At 37.9% G+C, this 17464-nt stretch overlaps 1 protein-coding gene across 5 annotated transcripts in view; it reads right to left on the bottom strand.

Moving 5' to 3' along the window:
• The window catches only part of pard3b (par-3 family cell polarity regulator beta), a 673678-nt gene that overhangs the window by 533793 nt on the left and 122421 nt on the right, over window positions 1-17464 (bottom strand). For all 5 annotated transcript variants that reach the window (XM_031893388.1, XM_031893387.1, XM_002936393.5 and 2 more), the window contains exon 3: window positions 2997-3174. In XM_031893388.1, coding sequence (XP_031749248.1) covers window positions 2997-3174 — 178 coding nt within the window. The remainder of the gene's footprint in view (window positions 1-2996; window positions 3175-17464) is intronic.

Here is a 17464-nt window from a genome sequence, read left to right on the forward strand (position 1 = left end):
GAAAAGCTAGACTCTGGCTGTTTTATCATATTTATTGGAATGAGCTGTTATCAGTTCCCTGCATGTACATGATGGCAGCCATCTCCTGTATATAATCCACCACTGAAGGTGGGTTATCTCTCCTCCAGCTCCGTGGGATTGAAATTCTACCTGCTCTAGGCATATGCGTTAAAACAGAATCACTTAGGACTTGTAGTCAAGATGTATTTACTTTTTTTTAACTTTTTTTTGCCCCCACAGGCCCAACCTCTCTTCCCCCACCCCTTCCTCAAAGGCCTTTTTAATACCAACAAGTTAAAGAAACCTAGAATCTCTTAAGCACCCAGTCAATTTAATTAATACCCTCTATCTCTCTCATCTTTTGCATTATGCAATACCCTGTTAACAGTCAACCAATATAAAAGGCAAATAAACTTTGCTGAAAGAACAAAAACACAGGAGAGCCCTTAAGGATGTTTCTATTTGCTTCTCACTGTAGTGCAATAGTAAAAATGATCCTATCACAGCTACAAATGGCTTATTAATGTGATATCACTATAAGTCATGACAAAAGCTCTTGGAAAGCTCTTGATAAATTCAGTCAGTAATTTAAAAAAAAAATTTTATTTGAGCTGAATGGGGGGGAATGAAGACACCATTAAACTATAGCATGCATCCTTTAGCCTTTTTGCTATCACAGAGACAAAGCTGTTTTCAGGCATCAACATGACAGGTGCACTAATGAAGGAAACATTCTCCATTTCTAGTGACACAAATGTTGGTTAGAACAACAAGCTCTTTCAGTCTCAAAGGGTCCACTGTGCTTTCATCTATCCTTGAAATCCATCCTTCAGTTTATCATTTATTTCTCAGCTAATTAGTTCTTCTAATTGTAAATGCCAAGCTGTTATGAGGATAATCAAAGAGCTAATTACCATTAGCTCATCCTTACAATAAGATATGACACTATAAATTGTATTATTACTAAAATACACTGCTTATATCCTTGCGGATGAGCATAATGAAAGAGATCTGAAATGTGATTTGAGATTTCATTGTATGCAGAAGGGCATTTGTGCAGCATCAGTCATTTATGGCAGTTAGAGTAGCTGCTCATTAGATGTACTGACTCTTTTCACACTAGAACCGTGGTTTCTATAAACTGGTTGGCTGGTCCCCAGAGCAGTGACCAGAGGGGCTCAGCATGAAGGTCAGTTAGGAAAACAATGGAGGAGAATGGCAATTTGATATCTTTAATAATCCTTTTAATCAGAGTGAGATTTTCTTGAGATTTAGTCTTTAGATTATGGTTTTCATGCTGTAAATCATATGAATGATGGGATTAAGTCAGAAGCAGCAGTCAGGCATAGGTATGTACAAAGAGACATATATACAGAACAAGAGAAATCTCTTGCACTACAGCCTAAAAGCTCACAGGTAGTGTGCTGCACTAACCCAGATTAGAATCAACAGAAAAATGTTTGTAAAAACCCCACCAAAGAAGCATATGTTGCTCCAAAACCTATATATATTTTTCAGCAATAATAGTGCCTTCCCAGATATGCAAGCTCCCCATGCCCATCCACATACAATCACAGATACTGGCTTTTGAACAGTGTGCCGATAACAAGCACACAAGTTTTTCTCCTCTTTAGCAAGGAGGACACGGTGTCCATTTTACCAAAAAGACATTCAAATTGTGATTTGTCAAACCACTGGACAGTGTAAAGGCAGCAGTGTTTCTGGATCATGTTTATACAGTAGCTTGCATTAGTGGTGGTAGTAAGGAACTGTGTTCATAGATAATGGTTTCCAAAAGTATTCCTCATTGTGGATTACAGGAGACTGCAGGGAGGAGGCCATAACCCCATTCACATTGAGGGAGCAGAGGTGGAGAGAGTCAGCTGCTTTAGATTCCTGGGCATCAATATCAGTGAGGATCTGAGTTGGTCTCACCACGTTGGTGTGATCACAAAAGCTGCAAGACAACGGCTCTTCTTTCTGCGGCGCCTGAGGAGGTTCAGCATGGACCCCAGAATACTCAAAAACTTCTATTGATGCACCATTGAGAGTATTCTGTCCGGCTGTATCACCACCTGGTATAGCACCTGCAATGCTTTGGTGATGCGCTGTGCTGATCTCACCACCCTCTGTAGAGCTTTGCAGAGGGTGGTGAGATCAGCACAGCGCTTCACCAGAACTGAACTGCCGGCCATGCAGGACCTCTACAGACAGCGCTGCAGGAGGGAGATGCAGCGGATCCTCTCTGACCCCAGCCACCCCAGCCACAGCCTTTTCACGCTCCTACCATTAGGCAGGCAGTACAGGAGCATCCAGACCCACACCAGCAGATACAGAGACAGTTGCTACCCACAAGCCATCAGGCTTCTAAACTGCTGACATTCTGCCCACACCAACACACATTCCATAACTACTGGACTCTTCACAGTGTCACTATACGCAAAGCCACTCTAAATCCTCACTGCACAATTTCAAATATTTCATTGCATTTTTTTATTGTAAATACTTGTACCTTTATTGCACACTTTTATTATATTTAATATTTGTATTTTTTTTTTTTTTTGTCTATGTAAAGTTGGGAGGAACACGGGTCAAAAAAATTTCATTACAGTAATGATGCTTCATTGTTATTTGTATATGACAATAAAACTTGAGGAACATTATTCTTGAAATATTTTTCCGCACAGTGTACCACAGAATGGTATCCCCCCTCCACGAATTTACTTCTAAGAAAACAAGTCATTTTTTGGATGCTCTTTTTGTAGCATTACGCAACTCTTTTGTTGCCCGTTTCAACTTTCTGAAAAAGTGTAGCTGGCATCAAATTCAAAATGGCCATATATTTTTCAGCAAATAAAATTGCTTTACATGCATTTAAATGACCTGTAAATCGTGCCATTCTCTTTTTATTTTACATAGTGTCCCAACTTTTTTGAAAATGGGGTTGTAAGTGGGGAAAAACTCTGGCTAAAAAACTCTGCAATAAACATACATACCTATCTTTAAAGCAGAGGATGTGACATCAATTTCTCCTTTAAGTGGTTGGAAGGCAGAAAGCTGAGCTGATAATTCTGCTTCAAGTGGGTCAGGGCTGGTACGGTCTATGACATTGACTGAATCTTCATTTCTGTTCTTAATTTCTGATGCTTCTTGTTCATCAAACACAGCAATTATCTGGAAGAACAAAGTCAATATACTTATTTTATTAATAACACAACACATTTATTTAAAACTTATGTAAATGCTATATTAAGAACAACAACTGACCCACAAAGACCAACAGTAGAACCACATGCTCAAAACCGCAATCTCTATTTGGTGCATCCTTTGTAAACCACAGAAAACAAAGTCATTAGTACAGTAAAATGTGGGCAGAAAAACACCCACAGTCTTTTTGGTAAATGAAGTGGCGAATCCATTTATATCTCCGTCCCCAAACACCTAATTTTTGTGCACTCAGACCCCACAGGAGTGGAGGTCCTTTCTCAGTTAAACTGGTGACTGCAGAATTGACTTTTTCTTTTTACTGCAACTTGCCCTTTCACAAAAGAGCAACAAACTACAAACATTAATGTCTCATTGATTTGGAATGGACTTTAGAGCAATGAGAGAGTTCAAACCCCCTTTTAAAATACCATTAGTATTAGGGATGCACCAAATCCACTCCTTTGTAAGGGATTCGGGCGAATGCCGAACTGAATCATAGTTAGCATATGCCAATTAGATTTTGGAAGGGTTAAATGTCGGAAAATTTTGGAAAGATTTTCAAATTCTGTGCTCATGTGACAAAAAGTCATGTGATTTTTAGGATTCAAATTTGGTTTGGCCAGGACCATGGAGCCGAATCTTGGCCGAATCCCGAATTCTGTGCATCCCTAATTAGTATAACGTGTAAATCTGGTTGCTTGATATTAGTACTACGATTAAATTGTAAAGAAAGATAAATATCTACATTTCCTTGTTTTTAAGTACTTATTAGCGGAAATTTGTTTAAGGAAGAGAAAGGAGAATCCCTTTTCTACCAGGCAATTTAATAGCAAAATGGTTTTAAAGGGGATATATTGTGTAAAAACCAGAGTGAGTGCATAATACTCCTCTAAATACAGAAGTAATGTGCTGAGAAAAGATGTGTTTAGGGCTGAATTATTAAAAGTGTGTGCTTATATGTTCCACTTCTTCCTTTCCCATCTGTGCCAAGCAGCCAGCAGCACTCAGCATACTGAACTGTAGGATAGGAACAAATCAGCTGCTACTGTAGGCTGACCTGATAGGGAGTTGCAGCCTTTTTCTTTGCTTGTGTGAATGCAGGGCTATCCCCCTCCTACTGGCAGGGACCATAAGAACACACAGCCCACCCCACATTTTAACAGGGACAGGGACCAATAAAGGGGCCATCTTTAAAGATATCTTTTTTTTTTTTTTTTTTAGCCAAAAGTGAAACCCCCATATAGTATTTATTATTGCCTTCAAGATTGGAGGGGTTCTTATTTATGTTATATGTCTCCTTTAATGAGAAGAATGGTTAACAAACTACAAGACTAACCCACTTATACCTATTAAAAAACTCTGAGGGAAGGTCACAACATTAAAAAAAAAAAGGGCTCCTAATGTAAGGCACAAAAGCAGGATGCAGCCCCAACATTTCAATATCAACACCTTTGCGTCAGTTACAGTCATCTCTTGTAGGACCAATCTAGTCCACTCAAAAGCCTTTAGACTAGTTTTCTAAACTGATGCTCCTAGTAGTCTTTCTACCTCGACGATATTTAACTGGCCTGTGCAAAAAAAATGATGCTTGATGCCAATATTATTTTTAGGGAAGATATATATAAAAATATAGGAAGGCTGGTCATTTTTGAAGAATAGGTGGAAAGCCCAGTTCCGTCAATTTTTGAAGAGATAAGTGGCAGGATAAGTGGGAAAGTTGGAGGCTGCAAAGTGCACCTATTTGCACTTCACAGGTATTGTCATATATCACATTAGCTTATTTAACAACCCATACAGCTTTTTTTGTCACAAATAGGACGCTGAACTCAAAATGTTACTGCTGAATTGTGTTTAATACAGGCGGAATATTTACATAGCCCCTTTGAGTTCCTTGTTTGCATATACCATTGAATGGAAAAATTTGGGCACCCTTTTCAAAATATTTAGTTAATTTTATAAATAAAAAAGTACTAAACAACTATTGCAGGAATCACTGTGTTAAAAACATATTTGAACTTTAAAACTTAGGAACAGAGAAAACAAGCTTGCAGGACAGAGTCCTCTTTATCTTTTGTATCAGTTATTGGTTGTTTTTGTATTTAATCTTGTATGGTCAAGGTATACACCCATTTAGTGCATAGCAATGTGGAATATGTAGGTGTTTATTAATAATTATCATTCTCCATAATGTCATAAAAAATAGCAGTAAGGAAACTGTGGAAATTAAGGCAAGTCAAGGAAAACCAAGAATACTTTCAAGAATTGCTTGAATGCTGGCCAAAAAGGCACAGGTAAACTCATATGACTGCAAAGGCTGACACAGGAGTGGTTGTACAGGGTTACTTACACAGAGATACAGAACAGAAGAATCATCAGGAGAAAAACTTTCCTACCAACCCTTTGCAAACATTAAAATCTAAGGTATGCAAAATAGTATCTAGGCAAGCCTTGTGAGCAGATGATGTAAGTACAGTAACTTTACTTTTTGGTCACAATCACCAAATGTTTGTTTGGAGAAAAATGGAAAAGCATTTGTTGAGAAACCACCTTGCCAACTGTTAAACAAGGGGTGGATCCATTATGCTTTGGGGTTGTGTGGCAGCCAGTTGCAGAAGAAACATGGTTGGTGTAGTGGGAAGAATGACTTTCAAAATATTAGCAAATTCGGGATGCAAATAAGAAACAATCAGCCAAGAACCTAAAGCTGAAAGGGCAAAGGCTCCTACAACAAGACAATGATCCTAAACATACCTCAAAAGCCAACATGAGCTACTTGAAAAAAAAAAGCAAACTGAAGGCTTTGATATGGGTCTCAGAGGCTGTTGAATTAAACATTACTGAAACTTTCTGGGCAGATCTTAAACATCCTGCGAATAGGCAAGACAGGGCAAGAATATCTTGGAATGAAATAGTTCTGCAAGGAAGAGTGAGGAAATAAATTGCTAATTCAGTTCAAAAATGTAATTTAGAAATTTACAGTATAAAAGAGCACATAATAGTAACAGACATAGCATCTACTATTATTGTATTGTTCAAAAATTAAATAAGGCTATTGGAATGTCAACATCACTGTTGTTATGCTAGATTCAAGCACTGCTAATAAATTGTCCTTATGTCTACTAAACCCAAAAATAAATACATAATTGTGGTGATCAAAAAAGAAGACAATGTGAATTCACCTTCAATTTCAGAAGCACAGCTAATATAAAATTGGCAGTTTGCTGACTTGAAACAACAGGACATGCTGTTTGCTAGAAATTTATTCTACAGTTGTTTATTTCTGGAGGAAAGTTTGCAGTTTCCTAAGTCATGTAAAGCAAGTTGTTATCACCGAATAAGTAAAATGAGCTTCCTATCTAAAGGTTAGACTGCCAAAATAACTACTCTAAAATCACAATGCAAATGTAACCCAAGCAACAACCGAATATTTACTCACATGTCATATGTCAGAAACCAATCAAAGACCCTTATTGTGACACCAGAATGCAGTGTATAATAAGTATGATAAAAGGAACATTGGTTTGCTAAAATTTGAAAAGTATTTTTAAAGAAGAATACAACATTGTTAGTAACATTATTGCCAAAGATTTGGGACAACACAAATAGGTCTGTACAAAATGTACAATAGGTCTGTACACCTGTCCCCACATTAAGGTACTGCATAAAAGTAGTAAAATCTTTATGATATACAAAGTAGCTCCTAAAGAGAATGATGCAAAACTAAAAGATTTTCTTGTCCTCAAATTAATGTTAATTTGATATATCCCACCCATGCAATATGAAGAAGACACAGCCTGACAAACTCATGGACTACATGGGGCTGATTTATAAACACAGGTGCCAAATCATACAATAGAGGTGATTTTGCAGTTCCAACCAATCAGCAATTAGTTATCAATCAGTCTAATACAAATTAGAAAATGAAAACAAATATATGATTGGTTACGACTGGCAAGTGGACTAGCGCAATGTAGCAGCTGCACTAAAAGAGGGTAGCAGAGGCAAGTTGTAAAAATAATAGCAGCAATGCAATCCATTTAGAGCTGCGACGAGGAACACTATGTGAAGCAACACAAGAACTCATACTGTATAACAGTCTTTGGACAAACCCCAGGGGAACCAAGGTGTACCCCCACTTGCTAATAAAGGAGAAGGTACAATGGGACAAGAGGCTGCCTATTAGTTTAGGGTACAAAGAATTACTACTTTTTGTTTTTTTAGTAAACAATGTCAGAAGATGAATTCTCCTGCTTGCTTTCTTGTGCAGAGTGAAGCCCCGTCCCCACTTCCTGTTCAGGTCTCTCATCACTTTGACTACTGTAGTCAAAGGGGCTGATTTACTAATCCACGAACGGTCCGAAGGCGTCCGAATATGTTTTTTTCATAATGATTGGTATTTTGCGATTTCTTTGTAAATTGTTGCAACTTTTTCGTAGCCGTTACGACTGTTTCGCAAAATGTCACAACTTTTTCGTATCGTTAAGACTTGCGCGAATTGTCGCAACTTTTTCGTAGCCTTTGCGCCGAGTACGAAAGTTTCGGATTCATTCAAGCTTCAGTATCGTGACTTTTCTTGGGCCAGGTTGGAGCTGCAGGGTGCCATTGAGTCCTATGGGAGGCTTCCAAAATCATGCTAAGTCTGAAAGTTTTGCCCGCAGTTTACAAGCGCTCAATACGAAAAAGTCGCGACAAGATACGAGCAAATCGTAACGGCTAAGAAAAAGTCGCGAAAATTCGCGCAAGTCGTAATGGTTACGAAAAAGTTGCGACAATTTACGAAAAGTCGTAATGGCGACGAAAAAAAATCGCAAAAAATTCGTAAAAGTCACAAAATGTTTGTTTTCCCGTTCGGATTCGGATTCGTGGGTTAGTAAATCAGCCCCAAAGTGTAGAGACTTCTGCGCATGCCTGGAGGCAGCAGGAGCCAGTCTGTGCATGAGCAGGTTTTTTTTTTTTATGAGAGACCTAAACAGGAAGAGGTGGTGGGGCTTCACTCTGCACAAGGAAGCAAAGGAAACGAGCAGGAGAATTCAACTTCTAACTAACAATCCACTCTCAATGCTGGGACAAAGGTAGGTAATTCTGGAGGCTCTTAAGAGTAGTTTTACCCATAGGAAAAAAAAAGGTTGTTTATTCTTTAAGAAGGGTTTACTTAAACCAAAGCACACAATGCCTTGTGGCAGGGGCAACTGGAAAATTGACTACAAGCACTAGCATGAGTTGGTGTTTTGCAGTTTGTGTTTAAATGGGCAAAAATCTGTCATCTTTTTTTAGTCTGCTTTTTTTTAAATGAGCCCTTGCATCTTAACTGCTAGAACTGTCTAATTAGTTATGCTCTGGAATAGGTGCCAAACATTTGTTGTTTGAACAGTTCCCCACTTGTAATTAAAAAGAAGTTTTACTGCTAATGGAAAATGTAAAATAAAACACTGAACAGACCAGAATACTCAATCATAAAACAATTTATTGCCTGTTTTATGATTTTGCAATTTTGTTTAGCTAAAAAAAAATACTTTATGTTTTGCCACATGAATTTAAAGGAATTAAATATCCTTGGTTATAATTAATTTCTTAACATAGTTGTAAGTCATATTTGAGGAATGTGGTAGAAACTAATGCAAAATATTTGTAGTGCTAAATAACTGTGTTATATAAGGACTCTGACAGTGAGTTTGAGAAGTTTGGCTTTCATTTATATGTGCATAAAGGAGATATTCTCACCATCAACAAATAACAGAAAATATTATAATTAATACTTGTTGTGAGGATCTTTGCTAGTAGAGCTATTAAGTGACCCGTTTCTGTATTTTGCAGATCTGCCTCCACCTCTTATACACACAAGAAGCTACCAAGGGTTCAGAAAGCTGTAATTAACAAAAACCACAGTCACTTGGGCAGCACACACAACAGAGCAATCCTTCCTCCATTTGCTGTAACAGGACCTACATACATGCTCAGGACATGTACAAACCCACAAAGATAGCCAGCGTTTGTTTCTGTTTCCTTAGTAATACATTCCTAGACTTATCAATAACAAAGCTCCAATCTTGATATCAGATTTTCTCCACAATTGCTTGATGGACCAGAGATGTGGTGTCAAGTAGAAACAGCTCCAACAACTTCCCTCCTGGCAATCAACTTTTTTTCTTTTAATATACTTTACAAGATTTTCCCATCAGATTATAGAAAATTGAACTCTTATTAACTTCTTAACAGCCTGGCTATCTCCAAATAACATTATTTGCTGAAGGACATAGTCCATGACCCTGGAACTATCAAACTTTTGGGACCTGTATATACAATATCCTGAGTATTTTATTGAGCGTCCACATTTTTTTATAGAATGTCTGTCTACATGGCTTGTGGAGTTTGAGAGATCTCAAACTCCAGAAAAGTTTAACCATTGTATCCATCTCTTCATGCCCCTGTTTTCCTTACCTTGCCAACTTCCCTATACCCCTTGAACAATGTAGGTCTCTATAAAATATACTGCATAAAACAGTAAAACCCTGCTTCATCTAAATAAACAATTTTTATAAAAATATACTTTAGCAGTTTTTGCCATTGGGTAATCCTAAATAGAAAAATGTTGTTTTAAGTGCTAAGAGCCACCCCCTGGGATCATATGATTCACAATGCACACAACTAAACCAAGCGCACACATACATGTCAGGGCACATCAGTCAATGAACAGACAAAGTTCTGTCTTACCTGTCTAACCTATCTGTTGGCTAAGTATTCATTCTGGAGGTTTACCTTTAAATTCTCATGAATTGAAAAAATGCCATGGACTATTTTATCCTAAAATTGAGATCACAACAAACGTGAAAATCTTTTAGTTTATCTTGCAGTATAATTCAGTTAGAAAGGTTACAACTCAGTTTTTATACACTTAAAATTGCAAGAAGGAATTACCTTATATTCCTTTTTCAAGGAAAAGCAGTTAATTTACATTCCACTTACATGAAAAAAATAATTAATGTCCAATACCTGGTTTATAAACAAGGTACAACAACTAGTAGGCTTACGAGCAAAGAAAAACAGCTCATGCAGATAATTTGTTGGCTCTATGACCAAGGTGAAAGAGTTTATGTTTGAAAACCAGTTGTATAGCGATATGAAATAGATTGCTTACCTTTGGGGGCATATTTATTATGCTGTGTAAAAAATGGCGAGAAAATTTGCCACACATCGCCAGGCTTTGACGTGTAAAAATGGGGTAAAATCTGCGTCATTTTTTTATGCATTTTTTTCTTCCACCGGAATTTATGGAAAATAACGGCGTAATATCCGGCGTTCAGACGGCGATCTTTTCCATTTATTTTACACAGCTTTTTACTCCATTTGTTTGGCGAATTAGTTTTACACAGCATAATAAATACGCCCCTTAGTTACGGTGTGGTCCAGGTGCTCAAGCCCCAGACCTACAGCTTAGGGGGCCAATCGGAATATACACTGAAACAGCAGGTTGGCACTCTGAATCAACGACATATAAACATCTCAAGCAGTTCCATTTACATTAAAAGCATTCTTAGTTTATTGTATCCATACACAATATACAGAAAAGCCTAACGCGTTTTGTGTCACAGGGGGCACTTAATCATAGGCTTTGAACCCCCAAAAAGCACTTATTGATTACAGCAAAAAGGTTAAAAACAAATGGATAAGTACAAAGAATGACATGCGTGAAAGAATGGTATCCACCATTTGGCACACTCTAAACTTTAAGTTACACACAACATGATACATCTTATTCAAAATTTAAACTGTATAGTTGTCTTGTATTTAAGTAGAACAGTGCTGTCCAACTTCTACGGTGCTGAGGGCCGGAATTTCTCTAGCATACATGGTGGAGGGCCGCTAATGGAAGCCAGTTTTGACCACTCCCCTTTTTGAAACCACACCCACTTCAAACCACACCTATTTTATCACAATGGTGGTAGCACAGCAAAATCCCAAATGCTTGGTCCTTACTGTGGGGATATCAACCATCATTCATATGTGAAAGAATTATGTCATATTAAGATATACCCTTAAATTCCATATGCCTCCTCCTCCCCTGTGGATAGCAGAGCAACCCCCAGTACATAATTACACACCTTAGGGACCATTTAATGGCTATTTCCAACTGCTAACAAACTCCCACAACAAACCCCTGCCAGGTTCACCTCCCACAAGCAGCATAGGGCAAACAGAGTATGGCAAACACAGGCAGCACTCTGCCTGTCCTATGCTGTCTGTGTGTGTGCCATACTCTGCCTGTCCTACCCTGCCTGTGTGTGCCATACTCTGCCTTCCCTATGCTGCCTCTGTGTGCCATACTCTGCCTGCCCTACCCTGCCTGTGTGTGCCATACTCTGCCTGCCCTACCCTGACTGTGTGTGCCATACTCTGCCTGCCCTACCCTTCCTGTGTGTGCCATACCCTCCCTGACCTATGCTGCCTGTGTGTGCCATACTCTACCTGCCCTATGCTGGCTGTATGTGCCATACTCTGCCTACAGTACCTATGTCTGAGGTGTGAAGAAGTGAACAATGGGAGTGATTACAGCCTGAGCCTGAGGTGTGAACAATGCAGGGATTAAAAGGTGTGAAAAACACAGGGGATTACATTTTTAAACAATACAGAGGGATTACAGCCTGAATCTGAGGTGAGAACCATGCAGGGGGCCAGTTAATCTCAGTACTGATACCATTTAATGCTTACTCAAAGGTAAGCCATCAAAGCAGCCAGACAGGTGGGGGGCCACACAGAGGGGGGTCGCGGGCCGCATGCGGCCCGCGGGCCGCCAGTTGGACAGCACTGAAGTAGAAGATCCATTTTGTCATTGGTAATGACACCTCCTCTGGGACCAGAAATAATTCTTTCTACACCTGTAATTGTCAGATAAGACAAGGACCTATTGGAACACTCAAAAAATGCCCAGCCACCGTTGTTTTACATTTACCGTCAGTAACATTTAGGGGCCCATTTACTTACTCACGAATGGGCCGAATGCGTTTTTTTCGTAATGATCGGTATTTTGCAATTTTTCGAATAATTGTCGCGACTTTTTCGTTGCCATTCCGAATGTTGTGCAAAATCTGGCGATTTTTTCGTAGCGTTAATACTTGCGCGAAAAGTCGCGACTTTTTCGCAGCTTTCGCGCCGAGTACGAAAGATTCGGATTCATTCTAGCTTCAGTACGGTGACTTTTCTTGGGCCAGGTTGGAGCTGCAGGGTGCCATTGAGTCCTATGGGAGGCTTCCAAAATCATGCTAAGTCTGAAAGTTTCGCCCGCCGCTTACGAGCGCTCAATACGAAAAAGTCGCGACAAGATACGAGCGCATCGTAATGGCTACGAAAAACTCGCGACAATTTCCGCAAAGTCGTAAAGGCGCCGAAAATTCGCAAAAAATACGAAAAAGTCACAAAATGTTCGTTTTCCAATCGGAATTTTCCCAATTCGGATTCGAATTCGTGTCTTAGTAAATGTGCCCCTTAGAGTATGTTCTCTAATCCGTTCTATTAATTTTCCTGTGTTGCTTATTACATTTTTTTACATGTCAATAAATAGACAACATACTTTATATTACAGTTTACAGTGTCTTATTTGATAAGTTGTTTTGTGACTGAGGAGGTGAATGATTGGGTTTTATTAACAAAGTTGCAAGTGATGCACTGTCTCAAGCCACATCCAAACATTCCTTTTGTAGATAACCAAGTTTCACTTTGTCTATTTGTTTGGATGAGGCTAGTGCTTATGTAAACTGGCTTGTAAGAAACTTCAGGTTTATGGGCAAAGCAAATGGGTGCATAAATTTGACTATTATGTGACATACTGACTCACTTTTGTGTACACTTTTTTTTTTACTTGCATCTCACTGAAGAGCTAAGTCAGCATTCCCAGCAGTGGAATATTTCTAAGAGATTGCAGGTAAACCAAATACATCTATTGGTATATAATCCATTGGGACAGGTTTACTTTGCAAATGGTTTGTTCTCATTGATCTATTTAAGGCCTGTTTTTGGATTTTGCTTTTCCCTCCCATCTATACATATGTTGTTAATTTATTTACTTATTTATTTTTGAGTTTTACTTAAGTTATAATGCCATATTCTCCTAATTTTACTTCACTCTATTCTATTGTATTCTACCCTTTTCTACTTTTGATTCCCACCTGTTTCTCTGCTCACCTCCATGTGGACCAGTGGGAGGATCTATAAGCAATATATAGCTGTCATAATATATGCATTTTAACAATTATGCTCTTTATTGATCATTTAAGAATGTGGTTACACTGGAGCATAGATACAGTGAAGATTTGTTTGGGATTAGACTTTTGTGGTGGGTGTGCGGTTTTTGCCACATTACTTTCAGGCAGGAAAAGTTTTGCATATGAGATGCTAGCGATCATCTTTTATATCTACTTCTGTCACTTTTACAATGAATGCCATATCATTAGTTTTACTTTAACATAAAATTGTGAATGTGTAATTACTTTTAGATTTTAATTTGGATATATGTGACACATTAGGATCCCTTACGTAAAACCAGGGGCATTAACTCATGAATGAAACACAAAGATCAATAAATGCTACAAAGAAGCTGTTACTTCTAAATGCAAAAACATGTCTAATAAACCTTTAAAGTTATCTTTTTACAACATGTCAGTTTTATAGACACATTGAGTAAAATGCTGTCAGGCTATGTCTCCTTTACCTATTAATTGCAAAACAATATATTCTGAGAAACAAAATAAAAATGTAAATGTGCACGATGAAAGCCATTAATCTGAGGCATAAAATATTTCATGCTTGGAAGAAGTAGCCTAAATGTTACTTTGAATAGTGTCTCTGTCTTGGCTCTTTTCCCAAACACACATTTAGTCAGTGCTCACCCAATACTCGTTATTTCATATTGCGTTATTTATTATTTCAGAGAAAGTTTGTCTCTTAATTTCAGCCAGGGGTGATTATTCATGTTTTCTTTTTTCCTCCATATAAACTGTTTAAAGAATAAGTAAACCTTTTTTTTTTTTCTATCTAGAATTACTCCGTACAGCCCTCAGAGGTATCTTCTGTGCATGAGCGATTGATTTTAACTGGAGCAGGACCATGCCCAGTAGGAAACCTCTTTGAGGTCTTCATAGTCGGAGAAATCCAAAGGGGGCAGGGCTTCATGCTACACCAGGAAGGCACTAAACAAGCTGCAATTCAGCTGCTTGTAATATCAAAATAAATCTGCATGCGGGGAGAAAAGTATGTTATTCTGGATGCTGTTTTTAAAGGATTTATAAACTAAAGGCTTACTTGTCCTTTAAAAGAAAGCCTGCGAGAATTACCTGATGCATAAGGAGACAGGCAGAATCACATCACTGAACAAAACTAAATTCGAGTATATCCTTAACAATGTAAGATAACCACCTATTTTCACATGATATATATATGATTTGTACTTTTTAAAGTTTTTTTGTGCAACTATTTCATACAGGTCAGTGCTATGCAGAGGTACACATACCTAAAGAAAAGTATGCTGACTAGCATCATGCTAAATTATATATTATCATTTTGTGGTAAAACAAACAATATTGGCCTATAATTCTTCAAAAGCTTTGGACCCTTAGAATATCCTGATGCAATTGTTTGGTACAAAGGCCAAACGATTAGATCAATCAGATATCGCACACCTCAAGGGGGGGCCTATCGGTTGGCAAGGTCACCAACTGAACAGATGTATCAGAGTAGGGCCAGTTTAAGATTAAGATCAGATCAACAGAATTGGCACTTTCAGTATTTATAATCTTAATATATTTGATTATAGTAATTTGCAATGAAGGGAAAAATACTACATGGAGCCCTCTAAGTAATTTCTGCCTATGGGAAGAATGTATTTGATTGTTATTCTTCATGGTGCAGCATTCAGTGTCCATTGTTATCCATAATAAAAACTTAATCCAAAAACCAGTCTTTTTACAGAGCAACAGGTTTTAACCTGATACTGTTACAAGCACTGCTCTTCAACAAAATTAATAAACTGTACAGCCAGACAGCAGCCACTGTGATTTGAGGGCAATTTTGCATGGATAACAAAAATGTAAAGTTCCTTATTTAATGCTTCCCCACGTAGGAGTTGTTAATATCTGTCATGCATATTTAGATAAAACTTTATTCTTTCCAGTGGAATATGTCAGGAATATGTTAGTCTTAATTAGATTTATGAGTTCATGCAACTAAGCTGCTAGCATATCATTTGGCCAAACTATTTGAATTATTAGCTTTTTGGAAGCACCTTAGGTATTTTTGCTTATACAACTAACTCCTCCTCCAAGCTTACAAATGTTGATAATATCCAGAAAAGATAGATATACACTGACTGCTGCATTTCTTAAGCATATCGAATATAGAGTTCACAGGATTTGGAAATGTATGTAGATGTTCACAGTATCTAGGAACAGATATTACCCTTTAGCAATGCATTCCCTACAGGAAACAATAAAGCAGAAGTGCTGACACATTTCTGATTTAGAATAATGCAGAGAGTTTCTAGGAGACACACAAATCAGGCGGTTTCTACAGATCACAGCATATAATGTAGTCTGCCGCAACTCCGGAGTGAATCACTACATTTTTGTACAAGTTTTTCCAACAAACCATCAAAGCTGTCATCTGAGAAAAAAATATTTTGACTTTATTTTTAAATGCAGTACCAGACAGAGAACAGATAAAGAACTTTTAAAGAAGGAAGAATTCTTATCAGTGTTAGTTTCTAACAACAAACTGAGCTATCCCATTCACAGCTCCTTGCATTTAGTCCCAATAGGACTCAGCAATCCATTAAAACTTAGGCCCCGAAAAACACAGATGCACAGTAATGTTTCTTTGCAATATAGTCATTTTAAAGACATTCTGTACATAAAGTTGTGTGTTTTTTTTGTACTTTTATAACTGAAAAAATGCTGTATAGAATACTGTATACATTTCCGTAAGCAATGTATGTAAAACAAGGATAGCAATACTGGGCACTGTTCCATCTATAGTTGCATTAAAGAGGCAGTATGCTTAAGGCTGATTGTCCTATTGAGCGGTTAAGTCGTCCGCGATAGATCTCTGCGGGGGCAACTAACCATTCCAAAATGACTTTCCACCAAAAGCCCTTCGCATTGCTTCGGTAATCCGAAGTCGAGTGATGTTTCCTTCTGCCGGCAACTTTGTCCGACTTCAGAAATCTTTGATCGGTCAGTCACGCGCAATAGCCGAGCAATACCTCCCAACATTTAAAAAATGTAAAGAGCGCCAAAAAGAAATGCAGCGAAAATGTTTTTCCCACACTCCAATATACCACTTCTATTTTACAACTTTTGGTAGTTTATTTAAAGTTTGAATACATTTCTGGGGGTTTTGGGGTCTTGTTTTATGTATTATTATAGTTTTGCTAAAAATTGCCCTTTAAGCTGCAAGTCTCAGTTTCCCAAAGAGACCTGTTCAGCTTATAAATTACATTTGTATCTAAGTGCAGGTGTTGCTTGTTAAGTTTTCTGGGCTCTGTGCCAAAAGCAACTTATTTAATTAAATTTGAGAAACTTTGTATCTTTTTTTAGTGTTTAGTGCAGGAGATCAAAGAGAAATGAATAACTTTTCAATATGAATCCGGACTGTGGGCTGAGCTATTAAAATAGAGACTGTGCCGTGAAAATTGGGACAGTTCAGAGGTATATCAGAGATCTCAGGCAACTAAACCTCTCCATGGGACATCAGCCTTAGGTGCTTTCAAGGAGAAGAAAAGTCACAATTGCTGAAGGCTGCCCAAAGATAGACACCCCCCAGGGATTATATATTCACTAACCTGATACCCCAAGGCCAAAGATTGTGACTTTTCTTCTCCTTTAAAGAGGCCTACAGCATGTATACCTCTTTTCAACACGAGCAAAATGCAATAGAACTTATGCTGAAAATGCATTCTACCTATTCTTTCAACTGAAACACTTTTTTTTTTTAATTTCAAATTGTCTTTCTTTTTTTAATTATAAAGCAGCTTTGGAGAATTGTTGTGTTTTTGCATGAATGCCTCTTTAATTAGCTTCGTTAGCTTAACTAGACATAATGAGCTCCTTATTAAAAACCACCTCTGTTCACCCTTTTGTGTGACAGTTGTGGTTTATAGACAAAACAGAATTCCATTATGTAATGGGCTTACCTGTGCACTGGAACTTTGATTATCTATTTCGCAAGGACCAGGGAAACATTCACTATTTCTCTCTATTTTGATCAAGAATAG

Source organism: Xenopus tropicalis, chromosome 9 (assembly GCF_000004195.4).
Source record: "Xenopus tropicalis strain Nigerian chromosome 9, UCB_Xtro_10.0, whole genome shotgun sequence".
NCBI classification, from domain to species: Eukaryota; Metazoa; Chordata; class Amphibia; order Anura; family Pipidae; genus Xenopus; species Xenopus tropicalis.